Source organism: Aotus nancymaae, unplaced genomic scaffold (assembly GCF_030222135.1).
Source record: "Aotus nancymaae isolate 86718 unplaced genomic scaffold, 86718_ANA_hifiasm-v0.15.2.pri h1tg000011l, whole genome shotgun sequence".
NCBI classification, from domain to species: Eukaryota; Metazoa; Chordata; class Mammalia; order Primates; family Aotidae; genus Aotus; species Aotus nancymaae.
This window is the reverse complement of record NW_026988422.1, coordinates 86,323,182-86,345,780: the sequence shown is the minus strand read 5'-3', so window position 1 is coordinate 86,345,780 and position 22,599 is coordinate 86,323,182. Positions and strand designations below refer to the sequence as shown.

Sequence of the window (22,599 nt, the reverse complement as noted above, 5' to 3'; positions counted from 1 at the left end):
TGAAAACCAATAAAAAACACTTATAATAATTATGGTAATATTTCAATCACTGAGACCCGAGTCCTGTGTCTGGACCCATAGGGGAGGCAGTTGGATTCAGCGCTGCCTTTGCGGGAGAGGAAGGGGCTGAGGGGTTGCTCCTCTCTGTCTTGCTTCTTCCTTGCTTCTGGGTCACGCTCAGCTGCCCCTGTGTTAGTTTCACATCAAATCCTTGATGATTTGCTAGAGTTTTTTCATGGGATGTGGGAATACATATATGTCTGTTGTATGTAATATACGTACATGTTACATACACGCACCCATGCATGATTACATAGTGTTAATTTTTCCCCCTTGTGGATTGAGAATGGCAGTCTTTCCAAGCTGCTGAATGTCTAACAGTGTCTTACTGTGCCTGGTTTACTGGTGGTTTGTGTGGCCGAGTGGGAGCTAGGGGACTGAAGGATCTTGAGGGACACACCACTCCCTGGTGGCGCCGCTGAGGAGGTGGGGCAGGTGGCTGTAATACCAGCGAAGACACTTAACTGGAATCCCTCAGTGTTCTGCTCACTGATGTGTCTGTTTCCTCAGCGTCAGTTCTCTCGGCACCTTGGAGCTTTCCCTTCCAATTATTTCTCTTCTAAGATTGTTAATCCTCAGTTGTCCATTTTGCCATGGATTATTTTAAAAACTTCCCCAAAAATAGTATAGAATTCATTGCTAGTTGCCCCTATTGAAGGGTGATCATTTTGAATACTGCTAGATCCTCAGTTGATCAGATTTTGTAGTTTTTCTCCAACAGCATTTTAATAATAATTGTCTTGTAATATAAGTAAAACTTCATTTAATATTAAGGAAGGAAACTAAGAATACAGGTTATTCTGAATTAGTATCCATTTCATAGTTCCCTCTACATCCCTTTTCTTTTCTTTTCTTTTTTTTATTTTGAGACGGAGTCTTGTTCTGTCACCCAGGCTGGAGTACAGTGGCATGATCTCAGCTCACTGCAACCGCCGCCTCCTGGGTTCAAGGGATTCTCCTGCCTCAGCCTCCCAAGTAGCTGGAATTACAGATGTGCATCACCACACTTGGCTAAGTTTGTATTTTAGTAGAGACAGGGTTTCACCATGTTGGTCAGGCTGGTCTTGAACTCCCAACCTCAGGTGATCCACCGCCTCAGCCTCCCAAAGTGCTGGGATTACAGGTGTGAGCCCCCATACCTGGCCTCTACATCCCTTTTCTTACAGTTTATTTTTTCCCTGCTGCGGTAATTTCTGTTGTTGATTGTATTGCAAGTTTAATGATGCTTAAACTACTGTATTTATAATTTGAGAGAAATAGTAAAATGAACTTTAAATGTTTTCATTTTTCCTATTTTTTAAATGTGTATTTTTTAAAATGAGATAAGGTCTCACTATTTTGCCCAGGTCGGTCTCAAACTCCTGGCCTCAAGTGATCCTCTCACCTTGGTCTCCCAAAATGCTGGGATTGCAGATGTGAGCCATCATGCCTGGCCTTAAATGTTTTTAAAGATAAAGTTTGGGCCAGGCGTGGTGGCTCATGCAACCCAGTACTTTGGGAGGCCGAGGTGGGCAGATCACAAGGTCAGGAGTTCAAGACCAGCCAGGCAAATATGGTGAAATCCTGTTTCTACTAAAAATACAAAAATTAGCCAGGTGTGGTGGCACGCACCTTTAATTCCAGCTACTCAGGAGGCTGAGGCAGGAGAATCAGTTGAACCTGGGAGGCAGAGGTTGCAGTGAGCCGAGATGGCACCACTGCACTCTGGCCTGGGCGTCAGAGTGAGACTCCGTCTCAAAAAAATTTAAATAAATAATGTTTGGTGTGGATAATTTTAACTTTCTCATTTTCCTAAAGCGTTCTCCAGTACTACATATGAAAGGAAGACTCAGATAAAATTTTAACAGTAAGAGAATCACCATGATAGACCTTTTAAAAGTTCAGTCTTAACGTGCCTGTATCAGATGCAGGAGATGGAGACAGATACGGTATGCTGAATACTGAAGCTGTTTACCATGGCTGCTTTGCACAATCTGTACAGAAGTTTTACCAGTTCATAAAACTGCTTTATGACCCTGAAGGAATGTCAGAAATAAAACAAACACACCCACAACAAATACACCAGATGTGGGGCTGATTTTCCTGCCACGATGCACTTCCAGTGAGGAAACTGCTGTGTGGTTTGGGGCAGGAGCTTGGAGTGATTTGGATTCAATCTTCCTGTTTTGAATATTTGTAAAAGGAAACTAATTTTCCAAAACTTTTAGCTAGTAACCCATGTCACTCAGCCATCCTCTATTTAAATATTATTGAAAATAGTGATGAGCTCATGTATGAAAATGTCCTTCTTCCTTTTTTGGAGTGTCTTGAGTTTTTCATATGGTGATATTCTTATTTGTATAATGAGTATTAATAAAAGTGGTAGTAATTGGTAATATGTCTTACATTTCAAAATTTTAAATTTCAAATACATTTAGAAGTAGAGAGCATAGAATAATGAACCCCCAGTTCCAACAGTTATTAGCTTAGAGTCGTTTGTATTTTGCTTTTATCCCTTTTCCCCAAAAAGGATTATTTTAGGAAAATCCCAGAAATCTGTCATCTCATTTGTAAATATTTCAGTATGTGCCTCAAGAAGATGAGGGCTTTCTTTAAAAACATAGCCATAATAATATGACATTGAGAAAAATAAGAGTAATTTCTTAATATCATAAAATAGTCATTGTTTAAATTTCCTTTAAAAAAAAAATGGATTTGTGACCTGGCACAGTGGCTCACACCTGTAATCCCAGCACTTTGGGAGGCTGAGGTAGGTGGATCACTGGAGGTCAGGAGTTCGTGACCAGCCTGGCTAACATGTCAAAAGTCCGTCTCTACTAAAATATAAAAATTACCCAGGCACGGTGGCACCTGCCTGTAATCCCAGCTACTTGAGAGGCTGAGGCAGGAGAACTGCTTGAACCTGGGAGGTGGAGGTTGCAGCGAGCCGAGGTCGCACCACTGAACTCTAGACTGGGTAACAGAGCGAGACTCCGTCTCAAAAAAAAAGTAGGTTTGTTTTACAGGAGCCTGCCCATGGCATTTGGATTTTACACCTCCTCAATCTCTTTAAAATCTGTAGATTTTTCTCCCTCCATTTTTTTCTCTGTTTGCAGTTTATTTGTGGGAGAATCGAGGCATTTGTCCTGTCCTGTTCAAAAGTTTTAACTGGTTTCTAGTGTTTTCCTAGCTGGACAAATTTGACATTTGACAAATCATTCCTATACTACGGGCCCAGTGTATTTTGTGGGCAACAAACTACTTGGGGATTAACTTGGTGTAAAAAAAAAAATAGGCATTTCTGATTTCATTTCAAATGTTGCATTGGTAAGGTACGTTCCAGTCAGCACTTGGCGAGGCCTGAGGCCCAAGAGTGCGCCCATGCCAGGGTGCAGGGAGGCCGAGAGGTGTGTTACTGCCTCCCTTCTCCTTGGTCCTTGTGGATGGGCATGAGAGGCTGGATCTGACTGACTTGTCACTCTGAGACAGCAGAGGGGGACAAGGAGAAGTTAACGAAATATGTGTTGCTTCTCCAGGCCTTCATGTCAGAAACACCTGCCGCTGCCCTGAGGACAGAAGGCTGGCTGCTGGCTGGTGCTCTCGGCTCCCTGTGGGGCTTGCCGGCTGAGGACGCCCTGGGCTTGGAGCATTTTCCTTAAAATGAATGAATGAATGAATGAAGGCAGATCTTATGGTAACATGATAGTTGTTCACCGGAGGCACTTTGGAGTTGACATTAATGAGGACTCCACTTTTTAAAATGTGATCTTAAACTTTTTGATTTTTAAATTGAAGTTTAGAAAAATTAGTTGATACTTGTCTATCCATGTGAGTGATGCTGTGCTCTCTGGTACATCAGCCTTTTAATTTGTTTCTCAAATCCAGCTCTTAAAAATCCAGCTCTTTTTTTAATTTTTATTTATTTTTTAAAGATGGGGTTTCACCACGTTGGTCAGGCTAGTCCTGAACTCCTGACCTCAGGTGATCCTCCCGCCTTGGCCTCCAAACTCCTGACCTCAGGTGATCCTCCTGCCTTGGCCTCGAAAGTGCTTGGATTACAGGCGTGAGCCACCATGCCCAGCCAAAAATCCAGCTCTTGTAAGTCAGGGCTGGGCGCCGTGGCTCACGCCTGTAATCCTAGCACTTTGGGAGGCTGAGGTGGGTAGATTGCCTGAGTTCAGGAGTTTGAGACCAGCCTGGGCAACACAGTGAAATCCTGTCTCTATTAAAATGCAAAAAATTAGCTGGGCATGGCGGCATGCACCTGTAATCCCAGCTACTCGGAAGGCTGAGGCAGGAGACTCACTTGAACCTGGGAGGCGGAAGTTTCAGTGAGCCAAGATCACGCCACTGCCCTTCAGCTTGGGTGACAGAGCGAGACTCCATCTCCAAGAAAAGAAAAAAAGTCAGACCGGTTGGGCATTCTGTCTGCAAATCAGGCTGAACAGAGGCTGGGCCTTGGCACTGGTAGGAGCTCCAGGCACTTCCTGTTGAGAGCATTAGGGAAAGGATTGCGTGTGGGTGCCCACAGATGAATACCAAGTTCATCTGAAATCGGAAATCGCCAGACATTCTGGAAAAGTACAGTTCTCATAATCAAATAAACACTGGGAACATAAATCTTGTATTTTTACTGCAGCGCTTGTTTAAGGAGAAGCACTTTAGACAGCTCTTTGAGCTTGTGAAAGGAAATGCAGACTGCGCAAAGCTAGATGCCCTTTTGCAAAATGTTAAACATTTGCTGACCTTGCTGTAAAGTTTTATTGATTATTTGGAAAGCTCTTTTCATTTGTTGTTTTTAGTGCTCATCTCTAGGTGTCTGGTGAAAAGGGTAGTTTTCCTGGTTTACCAATGACTGTCATGAAATCAAAGGAACATTTTCAAGGCCTACGTGAAACCATCCTTCCTTCCTGCTCATTACTGCCTTTACCTGGGGATGGGGATCCAAAGATGACGAGACAGGAGCACATGGCCCTCTTTCTCTGCTTGGTGTCTGGCTCATGTTCTTTTGTATTTCATTTCCTTTATGCCAGCATTTTTATACTGAAAAATATCAGCATAGAGGATTTTTTTTTTAATTTTTAAAAAAGTAACTCAGAAATGCTTAGGTTCAGTTGGTTATGTGACATATTTGAGGTAGGTAGTGTGACACCCAATCTGAACACTTTTTTTTTTTTTTTTTTTTGGTAGAGACAGGGTCTCACTGTGTCCCCCAGGCTGGAGTCCAGTGGCTCAATCTTGCCTCACTGCAACCTCTGCCTCCTGGGCTCAAGCCATCCTCCTATCTCAACCTCCTGAGTAGCTGGAACTATAGGTACATGCCACCACACCGGCCTAATTTTTGTGTATTATTTTTGTAGAGACGGGGTTTCACCATGTTGCCCAGGCTGATCTGGAACTTCTAGGCTCAAGTGATCCACCTACCTCAGCCTCCTGAAATGCTGGGATTACAGGTGTGAGCCAGCCTGAACACTTTTTTTTTTGTTTTTGAGATGGCGTCTCACACTGTCACCCAGGTTGGAGTGCAGTGGTGCAATCTCAGTTCACTGCGACCTCCGCCTCCCAGGTTGAAGTGATTCTCCTGCCTCAGCCACGCAAGTAGCTGGGACTACAGGCGTGCACCACCATACTCAGCTAAGCTATTTTTATATTTTTAGCAGAGACAGGGTTTCACCATGTTGGTTGGTGAGGCTGGTCTGGAATTCTTGACCTCAGGTGATCCACCCACCTTGACCTCCCAAAGTGCTGGGATTACAGGTGTGAGCCACTGCCCCTGGCTCTAGACACAGTTCACCTTAAACTAAAATGATACTTGCTGCATGTACTGTCAATTCTTGAGAGATGGTACTAATTATGACATTAGAAGCAGCTGGTATTTTACTGTGCTGGAAAAAGGCTAGACTTTTCTGAATTCACAGCAGTGGCACAAAGAAATTTGAAAATACACTGTCTACTAGATGATTAAGTTAAGAGCAACAAGAAAAATGAGTGGAGTTACTACCAAACATTTAGACCGAACCCAGTGGCTCATGCCTGTAATCTCAGCAACTTGGGAGGCCGAGGTGGGAAGATCGCTTGAGCCCAGGAGTTTGAGACCAGCCTGGGTAATAGGCAAAACCCCATCTCTGCAAAAAATAGAAAAATTGGCTGGTGTGGTGGCTCACGCCTGTAATCCCAGCACTTTGGGAGGCCTAGGCAGGTGGATCACGAGGTCAAGAGATTGAAACCATCCTGGCCAGCATAGTGAAACCCTGTCTCTACTAAAAATACAAAAAAAATTACCTGGGCGTGGTGGTGCACATCTGTAATCCCAGCTACTTGGGAGGCTGAGGCAGAAGAATCCCTTGAACCTGGGAGGCAGAGGTTGCACCACCGCACTCCAGCCTGGTGACAGAGCAAGACTTCATCTCAAAAAAGTAAATAAATAAATAAATAAATAAGCCAGGCATGGTGACGTATGCTCGTAGTCCTTGCTATTTGGGAGGCTGAGGCAGGAGGATTGTTTGAGCCCGGGAGGCGGAGGTTGCAGTGAGCTGAGATTGTGCCATTACACTCCAGCCTGGGTGGCAGAGGGATACCCTGTAACAAAAAAATAAAAGAAGAAAAACCAAACAGGTATATGAATGTGGGCCTTCTGTCTTCTGTTTGCTTATTTATCAGAAGAGGATAATATGTATCCTGTATAACATCTCCGACCCGTATGTAGAGAAAGTGGAAGCTGCTGTTAGCAATGGGTCGGTTTACTATTTCATCAAATATTTAGGGTATAAGAGAATAAAAAGTAAATTGAAAGTATTAAGAGATCCCGCCCTCTCATATCTGTCAAATAGGAAGGACTATGTTATAAGCTTGAAGTAATCCTAAAGGATTGGTGGATATTACATTTGGTTGCTAAAAATTCCCCACATGACTAATTACTGAAATTAAGTTGCCTTCCTTTGAACTTGTATTTACTGATGCTTTGCAAACTTTTTACTTTCTTACATTCCACTCTTGTTCCTTTCTTAATGCAGTTTCTGATGTAGATACCATTTAATCACTCTACTTTGTTACGAGTGATGTGACCACTGTCTTCTACAAGTGTGTTAGCAAGTCTCGGTCTCAGGGGTCAGAGAGCCAGGAAGAGTAAGTTAGGATGGACTCTTACAGAGTTCTAGAAGCCAGAGCAGTGGGGCTCCTTTCTGTCCTTCCGTCTCAGTCAAACAGGCAAGTCCAAGGCCTTCCGGGAGGAAGATGTGTAGACAGTTCCCTTCCTGGCTGTTCACGTCCTCCTTCCTGTCCTGGCGGTCCCAGCTCAGCTTGGACTGTGGGAGAGCGTCTCTGTGTATATTTAGGATGCCCTAGCATTGTACTAGGAAGGAATGAGGATTCATCCTTAATTTTTCTTCCTGCTCCAGTGCAGCAGCTGAGCTCATTTCCCGAATTCCTGTTCCTGGGGCTGGGGTGAGCACCCCCCATCAGTGCTGCTGGCATGCAGGGTCCTGCTCAGCTGGTATGGGGGCTTCCTCTGGGACCATAGGTTACCTGGCACTGTGTGTTGCCTTTTGTCTCTAAGGTAACTAAATCGAATGCTAAGGGTAGAATTGATCAGTGCATGATGTTAAATACCTCTGGTGAGCTGCAAAATCTGCCTATCAGAATATATATTTTTTTAATATAATCCCAATAGTTGACTTTATAGAAGTGTGTATGTTTATGAAGATATTTTCTTTGTCAAAACTAAAGTTTTTACTCAAAATTCAGTTAAAAAATAGGAAAAAATTAAAAACCAGTGAATAAAATTATTAATTTTTTTTTTTGAGACAGTTTTGTTCTTGTTGCCCAGACTGGAGTGCAGTAGTGCTGTCCCAGCTCACTGCAACCTCCACCTCCTGAGTTCAAGCAGTTCTCCTGCTTCAGCCTCCTGAGTAGCTGGGTTTACAGGTGTGCGCCACCATGCCCAGCTAATTTTTTTGTATTTTTAATAGAGATGGGGTTTCACCATATTGGCCAGGCTGGCCTTGAACTCCTGACCTCAGGTGATCTGCTCACCTCAACCTCCCAAAGTGCTGGAATTACAAGTGTGAGCCACCACGCCTGGCCAAAATTATTAATTTCTAGCAAAGGAAAAAAATTAGGATCAGGTGTAGTGAGTGGTTCATGCCTGTAATTCAAACACTTTGGGAGGCCAAGGTGGGAAGATCACTGTAGCCCAGAAGTTTGAGACCAGCCTGCGCAATATAGTAAGACCCTCTCTCTTCAAAAAATAAAAAATTAGCCGCATAGTAATGCACACCTGTAGTCTCAGCTACTTGGGAGACTGAGGTGGGGGAATCACTTGAGCCCGGGAGATCAAGGCTGCAGTGAGTGAGCCGTGATTGCACTACTGCCTGAGGGGGACCCTGCCTCAAAAAAAAAAAAAAAAAAATCTGTATCTGTGGGTTGCTGCTTTTTTCATGGTGTGGAAATGGACAATTTTTAAGAGAAGTTGAGTGTGGACCGGTGTGGTGGGGCCTGAGGAAGGTGGGTGGGCCCATTCCAAAGAGACAGCCCTCCCCCTGCCACACACTGCCTGGCTAGAGCCACAGATGCAGCAAGCACCAGCAATGTTTATTTCCAGGAATCAGCTGTATTCTGGCAATTGCTTATTGAAGCTTGGGGCATTTATTTTGTCACTCTAGAATTGAATTTGTGGTTTATTGTTAGCACTTAAGCCAGTGAAAGTGAGCTGGTCTACAGCCTCTGTGATCTCGGGCGATACCCGCCCCTGCCCCAGCTGGATCCGTTGATGAGTGTGACGTGAGCACCCGTGGAGAATGGGCCGGCTTTCCCTCTATTCCAAGATGAGTGGTTTTTTGTTGTTACTGTTGTTGTTGTTTTTATTTTTATTTTTTTTTAATTTATTTATTTTTTCGAGACAGAGTTTCGCTCTTGTTACCCAGGCTGGAGTGCAATGGCACGATCTCGGCTCACCGCAACCTCTGCCTCCTGAGTTCAGGCAATTCTCCTGCCTCAGCCTCCTGAGTAGCTGGGATTACAGGCACGCACCACCATGCCCAGCTAATTTTTTTGTATTTTCAGTAGAGACAGTTTCACCATGTTGACCAGGTTGGTCTCGATCTCTTGACCTCGTAATCCACCCGCCTCGGCCTCCCAAAATGCTGGGATTACAGGCGTGAGCCACCGCGCCCGGCTTGTTGTTTTTAAACAAAACCTTTGGTGAAAATGATTTCCAGCATCTCCTGGCGTGGTGGCCTGCGCCTGTAGTTCCAGCTACTTGGGAGACTGAGGTGGGAGGATCCCTTGAGCCCAGGAGGTCGATGCTACAGTGAACCATGATCTCACCACTGTGTTCCAGCCTGGGTGACAGAGCGAAACCTTGTCTCAGAAACAACAGCAACTAGAAACTTCAGGGTTCTCTCTTCTGTCTCCACCCACCTCTGTCTTTCTCAAAAGGCTAATTAGACTCTGTCCCCGGCCTCCCTCAAAACTGCTGCTTTTGTCAAGGCTACCTACAGTGTCCATGTGGCAAAAGCCAGTAGCTAATTCCTGGTTGTCATCCGCCTTCTAGAATGGAAGTCCTGGCTTTCTCTGCACCCTGCTGGCTTCTCTTCCCCGCAGCCTCCTCATATTGAAGTCCCCCAAGGTACAGTCCTCGGCCTCTCCCCTGTCTCTGCTGACTTCCTGGTGACCACATCCAATACCATCTGTACACTGGGCACTGTGGGCTTCTCCCTGGAACCGCATCGCCTGTCCAGCTGCTTCCCTGCCACTTGGCCCACCAGCCTCTGTCAGCCTTCCCTGTCTCCATGCGGGCACCTCCAGCGTCCTAGTGCTCAGCCAGTACTCTATGCGACTGTCACCCTGCACACCCCACCAAGCAGGAAATCTGTTTGCCCAACCCTCAGGAACAGCCAGGCTCTCACTTGTCTGCTGTCCAGACTGCTGTCACCTGTACCCTCGGCCCCCGCCCCGCCCCACCCCACCCCACTCCACCCCACTCCACCCCACTCCTCAGGCTTTCTCTGACTCAGTCTGTGTCTCACTTGTCTTTTGCATCTGAGTGTTCTTAAAGGGCTGCCTTTTTAATCCTCTGAAATCTCAGGTTGCATTAAGTTAAAATTTAATTCTTTTCATAACGTTGTACTTCCTGATTATCAGCCTGTGTGCCAGAGCTCCTATTTAGAGAACTGTATTTGGGGTTAAGAGGGCTTGTTGGGAGGGTCACTCTTCTCAGGCTCTCGATTCCTGATGAGAGGGGTCTGTGGCTGGCTCCCTGTGAAAACAGTGTTCTGTCATCTTACAAAAGAGCTTAGTTATTGTGAAATAAAACACATTTTGTGTAAACTTGAACACATTTTTCTAAAACTTTGTGATAGGTACTAATTGTCCTGCTTCAGCCGCCTGAACTGTAAGAATAAATTCCAAGCCTTTGGAGCTGTGAACTCACTCCAGGGTGGTCCTGTGAAAGTGCCTGCATTCCCTTACTCATGGCACATGCCCTGGCCTCTCCTCTTAACGGGGTTTCAGCATGTGCCCCGTCCACTCTGGCTGCACTCCCTGGTCCCTGGGGTGCTGTTCTGGCCCCTTCTCCCTCTGCAAGAGGACCGGATGCATACGCATCAGTGCGCCTGGGCCCTCGCACACATCTACACCTTCTCTAGCCTGGCCTCTGGCCCTGGGCCCTCCCTGTAGGTCTTGCTGGACCCTCAGTAGGGGCCTCCCCTGCAGCTGCGCCACTCCAGCAGCCACAGAGGTGCTGCTCCAGGCAGGTGTGGGTCTTGCCCTCCCTTGAAGGGAGAGAGGAGTAGCTGGCAGTTGCAAGGAGAGGACCTCAGGAGAGAAGTTATGGGTGGAGTTGACTACTCACTGGTGGGCAAGATGTCTGTCCCTTGTGTCCTCTGCATGTCACTTGGCCTTTGGGGCCCTGTTCTTTCGTTGGTAAAAGGTATTATTCATAATAGATAACCTGTCAGATTGTTTCCAATTCCAAATGTATTGATTGTGGCCACAAAGCAGCTGAGGCCCAGACAGGAGTGGCATGGATGAACGGAACCGTCCAGCGGGAGGCAGAGGGCTTCTGCCAAACTGGGGAAAGCAGGACTCTGATCTGCCTGCCTCAGGCTTCTGCTCTTGACACCGTCCTCTTTCCTCAGGCTCTCCCACCCCAGGCACTCCTTAGCTGGTCTGATCTTGTTTGATTTCATAATGATTTTCTGTCAGTTTCAGGCAAAGATCCTCCCTCCACCTGCAATTCTTGGCAAAGCTTTTCCTATTTAAAGGGAGCACTGGGCTCCATTTTCCCTAACAGTTTGACTCTTGCATCTGTCAGTGGTTACGCTTGATGGATTAATCCATTGTTTTTTAGAGCATCAAGAGAAGTTCTTTAGGAGACAGTCTAGGATATGAGGAATCAAGAAGAGGTTGATTAGGAGAAAATTTCTCCTAGTAAAAGTTAAGCTGTCTAAAGACTAAAGCTTTATTCAGGCTTTTGGCTGGAAAACATCCCAGAATGTTTAATATCCTCATGTTAGGAGGGACGTGAGCTCTTCATGTAGAGAAGACCACTGTTTCATGATGACTCCTCATGAATTGCCTGGTGCTGTAGACACAGCCAGCTGTGCTTACGAGGTCCTGTCAGCATGCCAGGTCCGGGGGAGCGGTGGTCAGCCTTGCCTTAAAGTCCGATGAGGAAGACAGGCAGGACGAGATGGCTTTGTGATGGGTGAGGGATATGGGCTCTGCAGGAGGAGTCTGAGATGATGCCTAGATGCCGAGGCTGACGCTGCAGGTGATGGTGTGGGCGATGCAGGGCTTGCTGGACAGTAGCCTCCCAGTGGCTGCAACCTGGAGCCTCGTGAGTGCTGCCTGGTCGGCCTGGCCCGTTTCTGAGCTTCAGGGTGCCTGTGTCTCTGGGGACTTAGCATATTTCAGGGCGGCCAGGTGTGGTATCCCATGCCTGTAATTCCATCGCTTTGAGAGGGCAAGGTGGGAGGATCACTTGACCCCAGGAGTTCTAGACCAGCCTGGGCAACACAACAAGATCCCGTCTTTACAAAAAATAAAAGAATTAGCTGGGCATGGGAGCACGCCTCTGGTCCCGACTACTGGGAAGGCCAAGGCAGGAAGATCTCTTGAGCCTGGGAGGTGGAGGCTGCAGTGAGCTGTGATCACTTTGCTGCACTCCAGCCTGGGCAGCAGAGCAAAACCCTATCTCAGAAACAAAAAAAACAAATGCCCTGCATCCTCCCTGGAAGCTGTGTCTCTAGTTGCCTCACAACAGGCTGCTTCTCCCCGTTCTCACCCCTCACCTCTCCCTACCCCCATGGAAGCTGGTGGTTTCGAAGTGATCACTTTTTGAAAATATAAAACAGCAGTAGGGTCCTGTAAGAAAAATCAGTCTGGTCTCTTTACTGTCTCAGACTCTGTAGCGCTGACTACGTGATGTAATTGGATTCCTTTGCCCCAGGCGCTGCTCCCCTCCCCACCCCAAGCTGCTGTTCTCCCGGCCTCTCCCACTGTGCTGCACAGCACCCCATTCCTTGAGCTGCTGTGGCCAGAACCCTAGCGTGCATCCTGGAATCTTCTTTCTGCTTCCCGTGTCACGGTCCACTCTAGTTCCAGCACGCATCGGATGCGACCTCTTCGTCCTCTGCCCCCAGGACACTGTCACCATCGTTTCTAAGTCACCATTACTGTCTTAATGGGGCGATGGTGGCTGCATCCAGTGGACTCTCCCTACTTGCCCCTCTTAGTTTTCCAAATAGCAACAACTGAACTTTTAGAAGTATTTTAAAAACATCTTTGCAACAGTTTGAAACTTCAGAAACGTTGCAAATAACAGAAGAAAGAACTCTCCTCCCCCAACCATTTGCCCTTGAATACTTCAGCACAGGGGTCCCCAACCCCAAGGCCACGGACAGGTCCACGGCCTGTTAGGAACCGGGCCCCACAGCGAGAGGTGAGTGGCAAGAGGCCAGTGAGCGTTCCCACCCGAGCTGCATGCTTAGATCAGCATGGCATTAGATTCGCATAGGAGCACAGACCCTGCTGTGAACTGTGCATTCGTGGGATCTAGGTTGCATGCTCCTTATGAGAATCCAATGCCTGATGATCTGAGGTGGGATAGTTTCATCCCAAAATCATCACACCTCCCCCACCCCCCTACTGGTCTGTGGAAAAATCATCTTCCATGAAAGTGGTCCCTGGTGCCAAAAAGGTTGGGACCACTGCTTTAGCATGTATTTCCTACAGACAGGGATATTCTGCAGTGTAACCAACAAAATCAGGAGTGTAGCATTGACACATTGCTGTATCTAACCTTCAGATTCCACTGAAGCTTGCAGATTTTCTCATACTCTGCTTTGTAGCTGAGGGGTCCGCTGCAGAGCCACACACAGCATGACATTTTCCTTTCTGTGTGATTTGAGGTTCATGACCTTGACACTGCTCAAAGTTTCTGGCTGGTGATTGGAGACTGTTCTGACTTTAGGTTTGCCTGGGTTTCTTGGTGGTTGGATTTGGGTTGTGGATCTTTGGCAGGAACATCGCAGAAGTGAGGCTGTGTTTCCCCCCTCGTGTCCTGTAGGATGGTGTGGTTTCGCCTCGTCACATAACTGATGCTGGCTGCTCTGATTACTTGATTTCAGGTGGTGTCTGCCTGACTTCACTGTAAAGTCACCGTTTTCCCTTTGTAATTGATAGATATTTGTTTGAATGTACTTTGAAACTATATAAATATCCCATTTCTCATCAGATTTTAAAATTATGTTTATTAATGTCAGTGCAGACTTCTGATTTCCTGGTGTTTTTGTTTTTGTTTTGAGACATGGTCTCACTGTTGTTTAGCCTGGAGTGCAGTGGTACAGACACAGTTCACTGCAGCCTCCACCTCCTGAGCTAAGTGATCCGCTCACCTCAGCCTTGAGAGTAGCTGGAACCACAGTTATATGCCACCATAACGTGGTTAATTATTTTATTTTTTGTAGAGGTGGAGTCTTGTTGTGTTGCCCAGGCTGGTCTTGAACTCCTGGGCTCAAGCAGTCCTCCTGCCTCAGCCACGCAAAGTGCTGGGATTCCAGGCATGAGCCACTGCACCCAGCCCTGTTTTATTTAATAGGTTATAATCTGTGACTGTTTGTATTTATTTTGAGCACATCCTCACTTCTGGGCACTGGATGCTGTAGGCTCACCTTGTGGTTCCCTAACCCAGCTCTGGAGTTGCCTGAGGAGCCCTGTCTTTTGTTGGAGAATGGGCTTTAGAGACCACAGTCTGCACTGGGTGTGCTTGCAGCTGAACTGCTGCTGCTCCCCGGTGCTCTTGGTAGACAGAGCTAGGACTCCTATATGTCTGCATTTATCTCTGTATCTATCTGTCTATAATGAAACTGAGTTCATACTGATAACCTCCGATTCTAACCCACTTCTGTGCAGTTAGTTGATTCTTATTATCTTCCTTATCTACAGCTCTTCTCTCTGACAGCCCTATCATCCTTAATGTTGCTTATTTGATCAGTCCTCCTGTAGGTAACAGGAGGACCGTAACCCCTACCCCAGCTGGTTCCCAGGCACTGATGTCCTCCTCACTCCATCCCACACCCAGCCAAGCCTGGGGAACCCTGACCCCCTGCTTGCTGTTGAGCTCTGCCTGAATCGGGTGCTGGAGGGAGGCTGCAAGGCTGGGAGGTGGGAGGACGACTTGCGGCTTTCTGCCTGCTCCCTCTTCCGGTGACACCCTAGCAATACCATCCTGGCAGGGAAGTTCCTTCTAGCAGTCACTGGTGCCAGTTTGGAGTTTCCCCACACTAGCAGAAGACCTTGCCATGGTTGCCTTTGAGAGCCCAGCGTCGGCTGGCTGCACTCCTTCCAGACACTGAGGACCCAGCCTGTGGGGCTGCCTTTGAGCTTAGAGACCCAGTGCCAGCCAGTAGCACCCCATCCTCAGGGTCTGAGTTTCAGCTTACAGGCCCCTTTGCCGAGCTTTCTAAGTTTTAAAAATTCCAGCCTCATCTTTCATTTCCTGATCCTAAGGGCAGCAGTGCTTTCTGGATTTGGCATCTCCGTGGTATTTCCATGTGCCCTCTTTACATCTTAGTGACCTAGTTGACGGTTATTTATGTTAAATGTTCTGTCTCCCCCTCTCAGCACCTGTGTGGTTAGCAGGCTGCTCCTCCACTGCGATGCGGCTTGCTTTTCTAGTCGTAGCTACTGCGGTCTTAATTATTCTTAATGTTTTTGTTTTTTGAAACTGAGTTTTGCTCTTGTTGCCCAGGCTGGAGTGCAGTGGTGAGATCTCGGCTCACCACAACCTTCACCTCCTGGGTTCAGGTGATTCTCCTGCCTCAGCCTCCCGAGTAGCTGGGATTACAGACACCCGCCACCATGCCCGGCCTAATTATTTTTATACACCAGTACAAAATTGTTACTGTTCCCAGAGCAGTTTGAAAATATTTTGAAAAATAATGTTTTCTCTCAGGCTTTTCCTTCTGGGCCCTTCTCTCCTTTGCCCTCTGATTTGGGAACTTGCTTCAGCGTGCACGCAGGTCTCCTGCTGATGCTTTCGTGGTTTGCCTTTCGAAGCCTTCACCTCAGGCTGCCTCCAAGTTCCTCCCGCTCCCAGCCTGGCCCCATCATCTGTGTCTACCACTTCAGGGAGATGCGCATAGAACTATTAAAACACATAGTTAACAAAACATGTCTTATCAAAAGACTAGTGGGGAAACTTGACAAGGAGGTTCAGGTGACTTGAGAGTAATTAATGTGGAAAGAAAAGAGGACATTCGGGGCACAGCCTTGGTACCAGCTGCTCCCTGCATCTCATCTGCCTTTGTCTTCACTGGTTTTTGTTTTGTTTTGTTTTTTTTGAGACAGCCTCACTCTGTCACCCAGGCTGGAGTGCAGTGGCGCAGTATCAGTTCACTGCAACCTACCCCTCCCACGTTCAAGTGATTCTCGTGTCTCAGCCTCTCAAGTAGCTGGGACTACAGGCAAGCGCCACCATGCCCGATTAATTTTGTGTGTTTTTAGTAGAGACGGGGTTTCACCGCATTGGCTGGGCTGGTCTTGAACTTCTACCCTCAGGTGATCCACCCGCCTTGGCCTCCCAAAGTGCTGGGATCACAGCCGTGAGCCACCATGCCTGGCAGGAGATACATTTTGGAAGGCAAACTGGGAACCATGAAATATGTTAGTGCCCTTTGGAGAGTCCTGGGATTTTATCCTGAAAATTATAATTAAAATAGTTAAAAAGTTGTGTGCATGAAAATGTTCATTGCAAATATATTTGGCATAAGAAAATAATTTTTATTCTCCTAGTATATAAGGATTATAAAAGAAAAACTTTGAAAAGTTAAGAAAAAAGTTGTTTTTGAGACCAAGTCTTGCTCTATTTCCCAGGCTGGAGTGCAGTGTTGTGATCTTGGCTCACTGCAGTCTCTGCCCCCAGGGTTCAAGCCATTCTCCTGCCTCAGCCTCCTGAGTAGCTGGGACTCTAGGCATGGGCCACCAGCCTCAGCTAATTTTTGTATTTTTAGTAGAGACAGGGTTTCACCATATTGGCCAGGCTGGTCTCAAATTCCTGACCTCTTGATCTGCCCGCCTTGGTCTCCCAAAGTGCTGGGATTACAGGTGTGAGCCACTGTTCCCGGCCCAGATGGCCTTTTAAGTTTCAGCTCAAGGGTTCTCTTCAGCCCACCCGCCCTCTCTCCCTCCCTTCATTCCTTCTGCCTGCCAAGAAGCCAACTGCAGTGTACCCATCAGTTGCTGTCTCAGTAGATATTCACCTATTGGCTTTGACCAGGAGACTTGTGTGTGATGATATTTGCTGTAATAGATACTGAAGTATATACTGTGGTGCGTTGCATAATGGTGGGGATACCTTCTGAGAAATGCATTATTAGGTGATTCTTGTCATTGTGTGAACATGACAAGACTACATCACAGACTCGGTTGGCAAAACCTCCTCAGATGGCAAAACCTACTAGGCCACGTGGCACAGCCTACAGCTTCTGGGTTATGCACCTGTGCAGTGTGCAACACTTTTGAACACTGGAGGCAATTGTAGCACATGGTTTTTGTGTAGCTACATTGATTGATTGATTATTTATTGACTGATTGATCGATTGGAGATGTAGTCTTGCTTTGTTGCCCGGATTGGAGTGCAGTGGTAGGATCTTGGCTTGTTGCAACCTCCGCCTCCCGGGTTCAAATGATTCTCTTGTGTCAGCGTCCTGAGTAGTGGGGATTACAGGCACCTGCCACCACACCCAGCTAATTTTTGTATTTAGTAGAGAGAGGGTTTCACCATGTTGGATCAGGCTGCTCTCAAACTCTTTTTTTTGAGACAGAATCTCACTGTCACCAGCCTGAAGTGCGGTGACTTGATCTTGGCCCACTGCAGTCCCTGCCTCCCTGATTGAAACCATTCTCCTGCCTCAGCCTCCTGAGTAGCTGGGACTACTGGCTTGTGCCACCACGCCCAGCTAATTTTTGTGTTTTTTAGTAGATATGGGGTTTCACCATGTTGGCCAGGATGGTCTCCATCTCTTGACCTCATGATCCACCCACCTTGGCCTCCCAAAGTGGTGGGATTACAGGTGTGAGCCACCACACCTGGCCGCATTTACGTATCTAATCATAGAAAAGATTTGGTAAAAATACAGTATTATCATCTTATGGGACTACTCCTAGTTATCTGGTCCGTCATTGGCTGAAACGATGTTATCAAGTGCATGACCGCAGTTGCTTGGGATCAACATCCATGTCACATTCCAAAAGTTGTCAGATAGTACATATTTTTAAACATAAACATTTTTTAAAAGTATAACTTGGTGCAACACCCCAATCCATAAAATTTTTATATAATATTAACTGATAAGACTAAATTTTTGGTTTTACTGTTTTACTTGTAGCTAAACCATTTACACAGCTGGTGAAAGAAATGCAGCTTCATCGAGAAGACTTTGAAATAATTAAAGTAATTGGAAGAGGTGCTTTTGGTGAGGTAAGATGAACTTCATTTTGTTAACTTTGCCTAAATTGCCAAAACGTCAGCAGCTTCCATTTCACCTTTTTATGGACCTATACACTGGTTTTGGGATGAGGTAATTGGTATCCTTTGGAGAGTTCATTTTTTCTTCTCTCTCTCTGAGAGGAGGTTTCACCGTGTTGCACAGGCTGGCCTTGAACTCCTGGGCTCAAGTGATCTTCCCGCCTCGGCCTCCTGAGAAGCTGGGGAGAAAATCTGAATGATAGAATGAAGAGAAAGAAAACCCAAACTGCCGGGCGCGGTGGCTCACGCCTGTAATCCCAGCACTTTGGGAGGCCGAGGTGGGTGGATCACGAGGTCAAGAGATGGAGACCATCCTGGTCAACATGGGGAAACCCCGTCTCTACTAAAAATACAAAAAATTAGCTGGGCTTGGTGGCGTGTGCCTGTAGTCCCAGCTACTCAGGAGGCTGAGGCAGGAGAATTGCCTGAACCCAGGAGGCGGAGGTTGTGGTGAGCCGAGATCGCGCCATTGCACTCCAGCCTGGGTAACAAGAGCGAAACTCCGTCTCACAAAAAAAAAAAAAGAAAAGAAAAACCAAAAGCTTCTGACTGGTGAATTACCTGAGATACTGTTGGGACCAAAAATAGTTTCTTCAGATGTAGGTTTTTTGTTTGTTTTTTGGTTTTGGTTTTGAGTCAAGAGTTTTGCCCTTGTTGCCCAGACTGGAGTGCAATGGCACAATCTCGGCTCACTGCAACCTCCGCTTTCCGGGTTCAAGCAAGTAGCTGGGATTACAACTAATTGCTCAATTACAATTATTGCCACAGCCTCACAAGTGGCTGGGATGACAACCACGTGCTACCACGCCCAGCTAATTTTGTATTTATAGTAGAGATGGGGTTTTACCATGTTGGTCAGGCTGGTCTTGAACTCCTGATCTCAGGTGATCTGCCCACCTCAGCCTCCCAAAGTACTGGGATTACTGGCATGAGCCACTGTCCTCTGCCTGTTTTTGTTTTTGTTTTTTGAGATGGAGTCTCGCTCTGTCATTTAGGCTGGAGTGCAGTAGCACAGTCTTGGCTCACTGCAACCTCTGTCTTCTGGGTTCATGCCTCAGCCTCCCAAGTAGCTGGGGTTGCAGGTGCTGACACCACGCCCAGCTAATTTTTATATTTTTTGTAGAAATGAGTTTTGCCATGTTGGCAGGCTGGTCTCAAACTCCTGCCCTCAAGTGATCCAGGCCTCTCAAAGTGCTAGGATTACAGGTGTGAGCCACCACACCCGGCCTTCTGACATAGTTTTAAAAACTCCATTTGTTAACTGAATTTTGGCTTCTTGGCATTTTCTAAAAACACAGAGAGGGTTGAATAGTGGCTGTTTTCGTGCTGTGTAGCTTGCTTGCCATTGACACACCTGTGTGGCTCTGGGTCTGGTTGGCTTTGCCTAGGGGAGGAGGGTCAGCCACTTGGGAGCAGCTGGAGAGGCTCACCAGGTCCCTTGTATGTGGCTGGGAGCCCCGCCCTGGGAGGCCCATGGCACGGTGTGGCCTCGCTTTCTGGGCCATCTTCGCGGACCTGCCTTGGCCTCGCAGGATGGTTCTGCCAAGACCAAGGGAGAGGTCAGGCTCCCTCAGAGGCTGTGGGACCACCTCGGGTGCTTTGACGGTGAGTCGCCGGAAGAGCTTTGCTTCTTAAATGGTGCAGTCTTCGCACCTGTGCTGAGGTTTGGGCTAAGCTCTCCTCAGCTGGGGATTGTTGGTTCACTGAGGAAAATCAAATCAGAAAACACCCTGTGTTTCCTCCCAGCAGCAGGTGCACTCTGCCCACAGCAAACCTACTAGACACCATTACAAAGTGAGGTGGCTTCTGCTGTGCAGGGCACACATTTTCCAGTGTGCAGACGGGAAAGAAGGCAAAACAGTACAGTAGGGAAATAGCCCCCCTCTTTCAGCAGCATCCCATGAGTGAGTCTCATCAGGAGAGCAGCCCCGTCCCAGGGTGACCAGCGCTCCCAGTTTATCTCAGTACAGACCCTGGATCCAGGCCTCACCAGCCAAAGTCAGTTTATCAGGGACCGGGATGGGACACAGAGTTTGTTTATTTGTTTGTTTTGTTTGAGACAGGGTCTTGCCCTGTCACCCAGGCTGGAGTGTGCTGGCATGATCACAATTCACTGCAGCCTCTGCCACCTGGGCTCAGGTGATCCTCCTTCCTCAGCCTCCTGAGTAGCTGTGACTACAGGCATGGGCCACCACACCTGGATAATTTTTTTTTTAATTTGTAGAAAGGGGGTCTCACAATGTTGCCCAGGCTGGTCTTTAGCTCCAGGGCTCAAGCAATCCTCCTGCCCCAGACTCCCAAGTAGCTGGGACTATAGGCATGTACCACCATACCTGGCTAGTTTTGTCTTTTTTCTTTTTAGTAGAGACAGATATCTCACTGTGTTGTCCAGGCTAGTCGCGAACTCCTGGGCTCAAGTGATTCTCCTGCCTCCACCTTCCAGAGTGCTGGGATTATAGGCATGAGCCACTGTGCCTGGCTAAGAAAGCCTTTTAAACTTAAAAACAGATCGCATTCACTGATGCCCTGTCTGCTTGATACCAAGCATTGAGCTGTGCCAGATGGGATGACTTTGGAGGTGAGTGGGGCCCAGGCCACACAAGCTTCATGGCCAGACTTTCCAGAGTGCAATTAGGAGGGAGGGAGAGGTACACCAGGGCAGAGAGACCACGGGAAATGAAAGAATGAGAGAGAAAATGGTTTTCACAGAATGGTTTATAGTTATTTTTAGTACTCTTTTTTGCCAAAGAACTTAATGCAAAACTCAGTTTTGTGAGTTTCAAAGAAGATAACATTGATCACCTTCTGAGTTCCTCCTGATTGAAGGGAGCCTGTCCTTCCCTCGCAGCTTTTGCTTCTTGGATTCGCTCCCTGGTCTGGTTCCCTTGGAGCCATGGAATCCATATCTGTACGAGATGGATTTTAGAAGCCCCCGCAGCTGGGGTCACTGTGAGGGTGAGGTGGGGGTGTGGATGCATGGCTCAGCGCCGTCTCTGGCATGCAGGATGTGCCCGGTGAATGGCAGCTCTCACAGTGACTCTTGCAATGTGACTGTGTGGTACTTGATGTTAGAAAGGCAGGGAGGTAGATGATGATGCCATTTAAGAGCTCTTCAGCCCATGACTGCTGCAGACACGGGGACATGCTGGCTGCTTGCCATTGGCAGCCAGAGGTATGGAAGCTACTGTCACTGCCAGTGAGTAGCTTAACAGGGAATGCTGAGGTGGAGACTTGGGCCCATGCGTGAGTAACTTATGTTGGGTAGAGAATGTACCAGACAGTGGAGCTGACATCTTGATGGGTGTTGGTAGTGATGGAAGAGCTCGTTCAAGATTTGGTAGAAACTGAAATGTCCAAGAGGACGTCCCGGAGGAGGTGGCCCTTGAGTTGCGGTTTGAAGAATGGGGCTTGTGGCCACACAGTGAGGGCTGATTGTGTCCCACACTGCTGGGCTCATTAAGTGCCAGGGCTCATGGGTCCTCATAGTTGTCTCAGGAGGCCAGTCCTGCCCTTAACCTCTTATAGTGGTGGAACCTGAGACACGAAGAAGTGAATTAGCAAGAGTTATACTCTGGAGCCCACGTGGCTAGTCTCTGCCTCTGTGAAGAAAAGGTTCTTGATGCAGGAACTGGCACGTGCGAGGTGGGTAGGGGGAGCCACAGATAGAAGAGGCAGTGTGGGGGTGGGGGGTACAGATAGAAGGCAGCGTCTGGCCGGGCACGGTGGCGCACACCTGTAATCCCAGCACTTTGGGAGGCCAAGGTGGGCGCATCACCTGAAGTCAGGAGTTAGAGACCAGCCTGACCAACATGGAGAAACTCCATCTCTACTAAAAATACAAAAATTAGCCGGGTGTGGTGGCGCACACTTGTAATCCCAGCTACTTAGGAGGCTGAAGCAGGAGAATCACTTGAACCAGGAGTTGGAGGTTGTGGTGAGCTGAGATCCTGCCATTGCACCCCAGCCTGGGAAGGTCCAAGCTTGGGAGCCAATCATGAGTTTTTAAAAGGTGAATTTTTTAGGGGGAGGGTTAATTTTTTTTTTTTTTTTTTTCGGAAACAGAATCTTACTTTGTCACGCAGGCAGGAGTGCAGTGACATGATCTTGGCTTGCTGCAACCTCTCCCTCCCAGGTTCAAGTGATTCTCCTGCCTCAGCCTCCCAAGTAGATGGGAATACAGGTGTGCGCCACCACATTGGGGTAATTTTTGTATTTTTAGTGGAGACTGGGTTTCACCATGTTGACTAGGCTGGTCTGGAGCTCCTGTCCTCAGGTGATCCACCTGCCTCAGTCCCCCAAAGTGCTGGGACTACAGGCGTGAGCCACCATGCCTGGCCAAAAATTTTTTTTTTTTAAGACAAGAGTCTTGCTGTATCACCCAGACTGGAGTGCAGTGGCACAGTCTCGGCTCACTGCAGCCTCTACCTCCCAGGTTCAGGCAGTTCTCCTGCCTCAGCCTCCCAAGTAGCTGGGATTATAGGTACGTGCCATCACACCCGGCTAATTTTTGTATTTTTAGTAGAGATGGGGTT

General features: G+C 47.4%; 1 protein-coding gene across 4 annotated transcripts in view; it reads left to right on the top strand.

Moving 5' to 3' along the window:
• CDC42BPB (CDC42 binding protein kinase beta) overlaps positions 1–22,599 on the top strand; it is a 112,434-nt gene that overhangs the window by 19,670 nt on the left and 70,165 nt on the right. For all 4 annotated transcript variants that reach the window (XM_012471198.3, XM_012471197.3, XM_021675233.2 and 1 more), the window contains exon 2: positions 17,928–18,019. In XM_012471198.3, the coding sequence (XP_012326621.1) occupies positions 17,928–18,019 (92 nt within the window). The remainder of the gene's footprint in view (positions 1–17,927; positions 18,020–22,599) is intronic.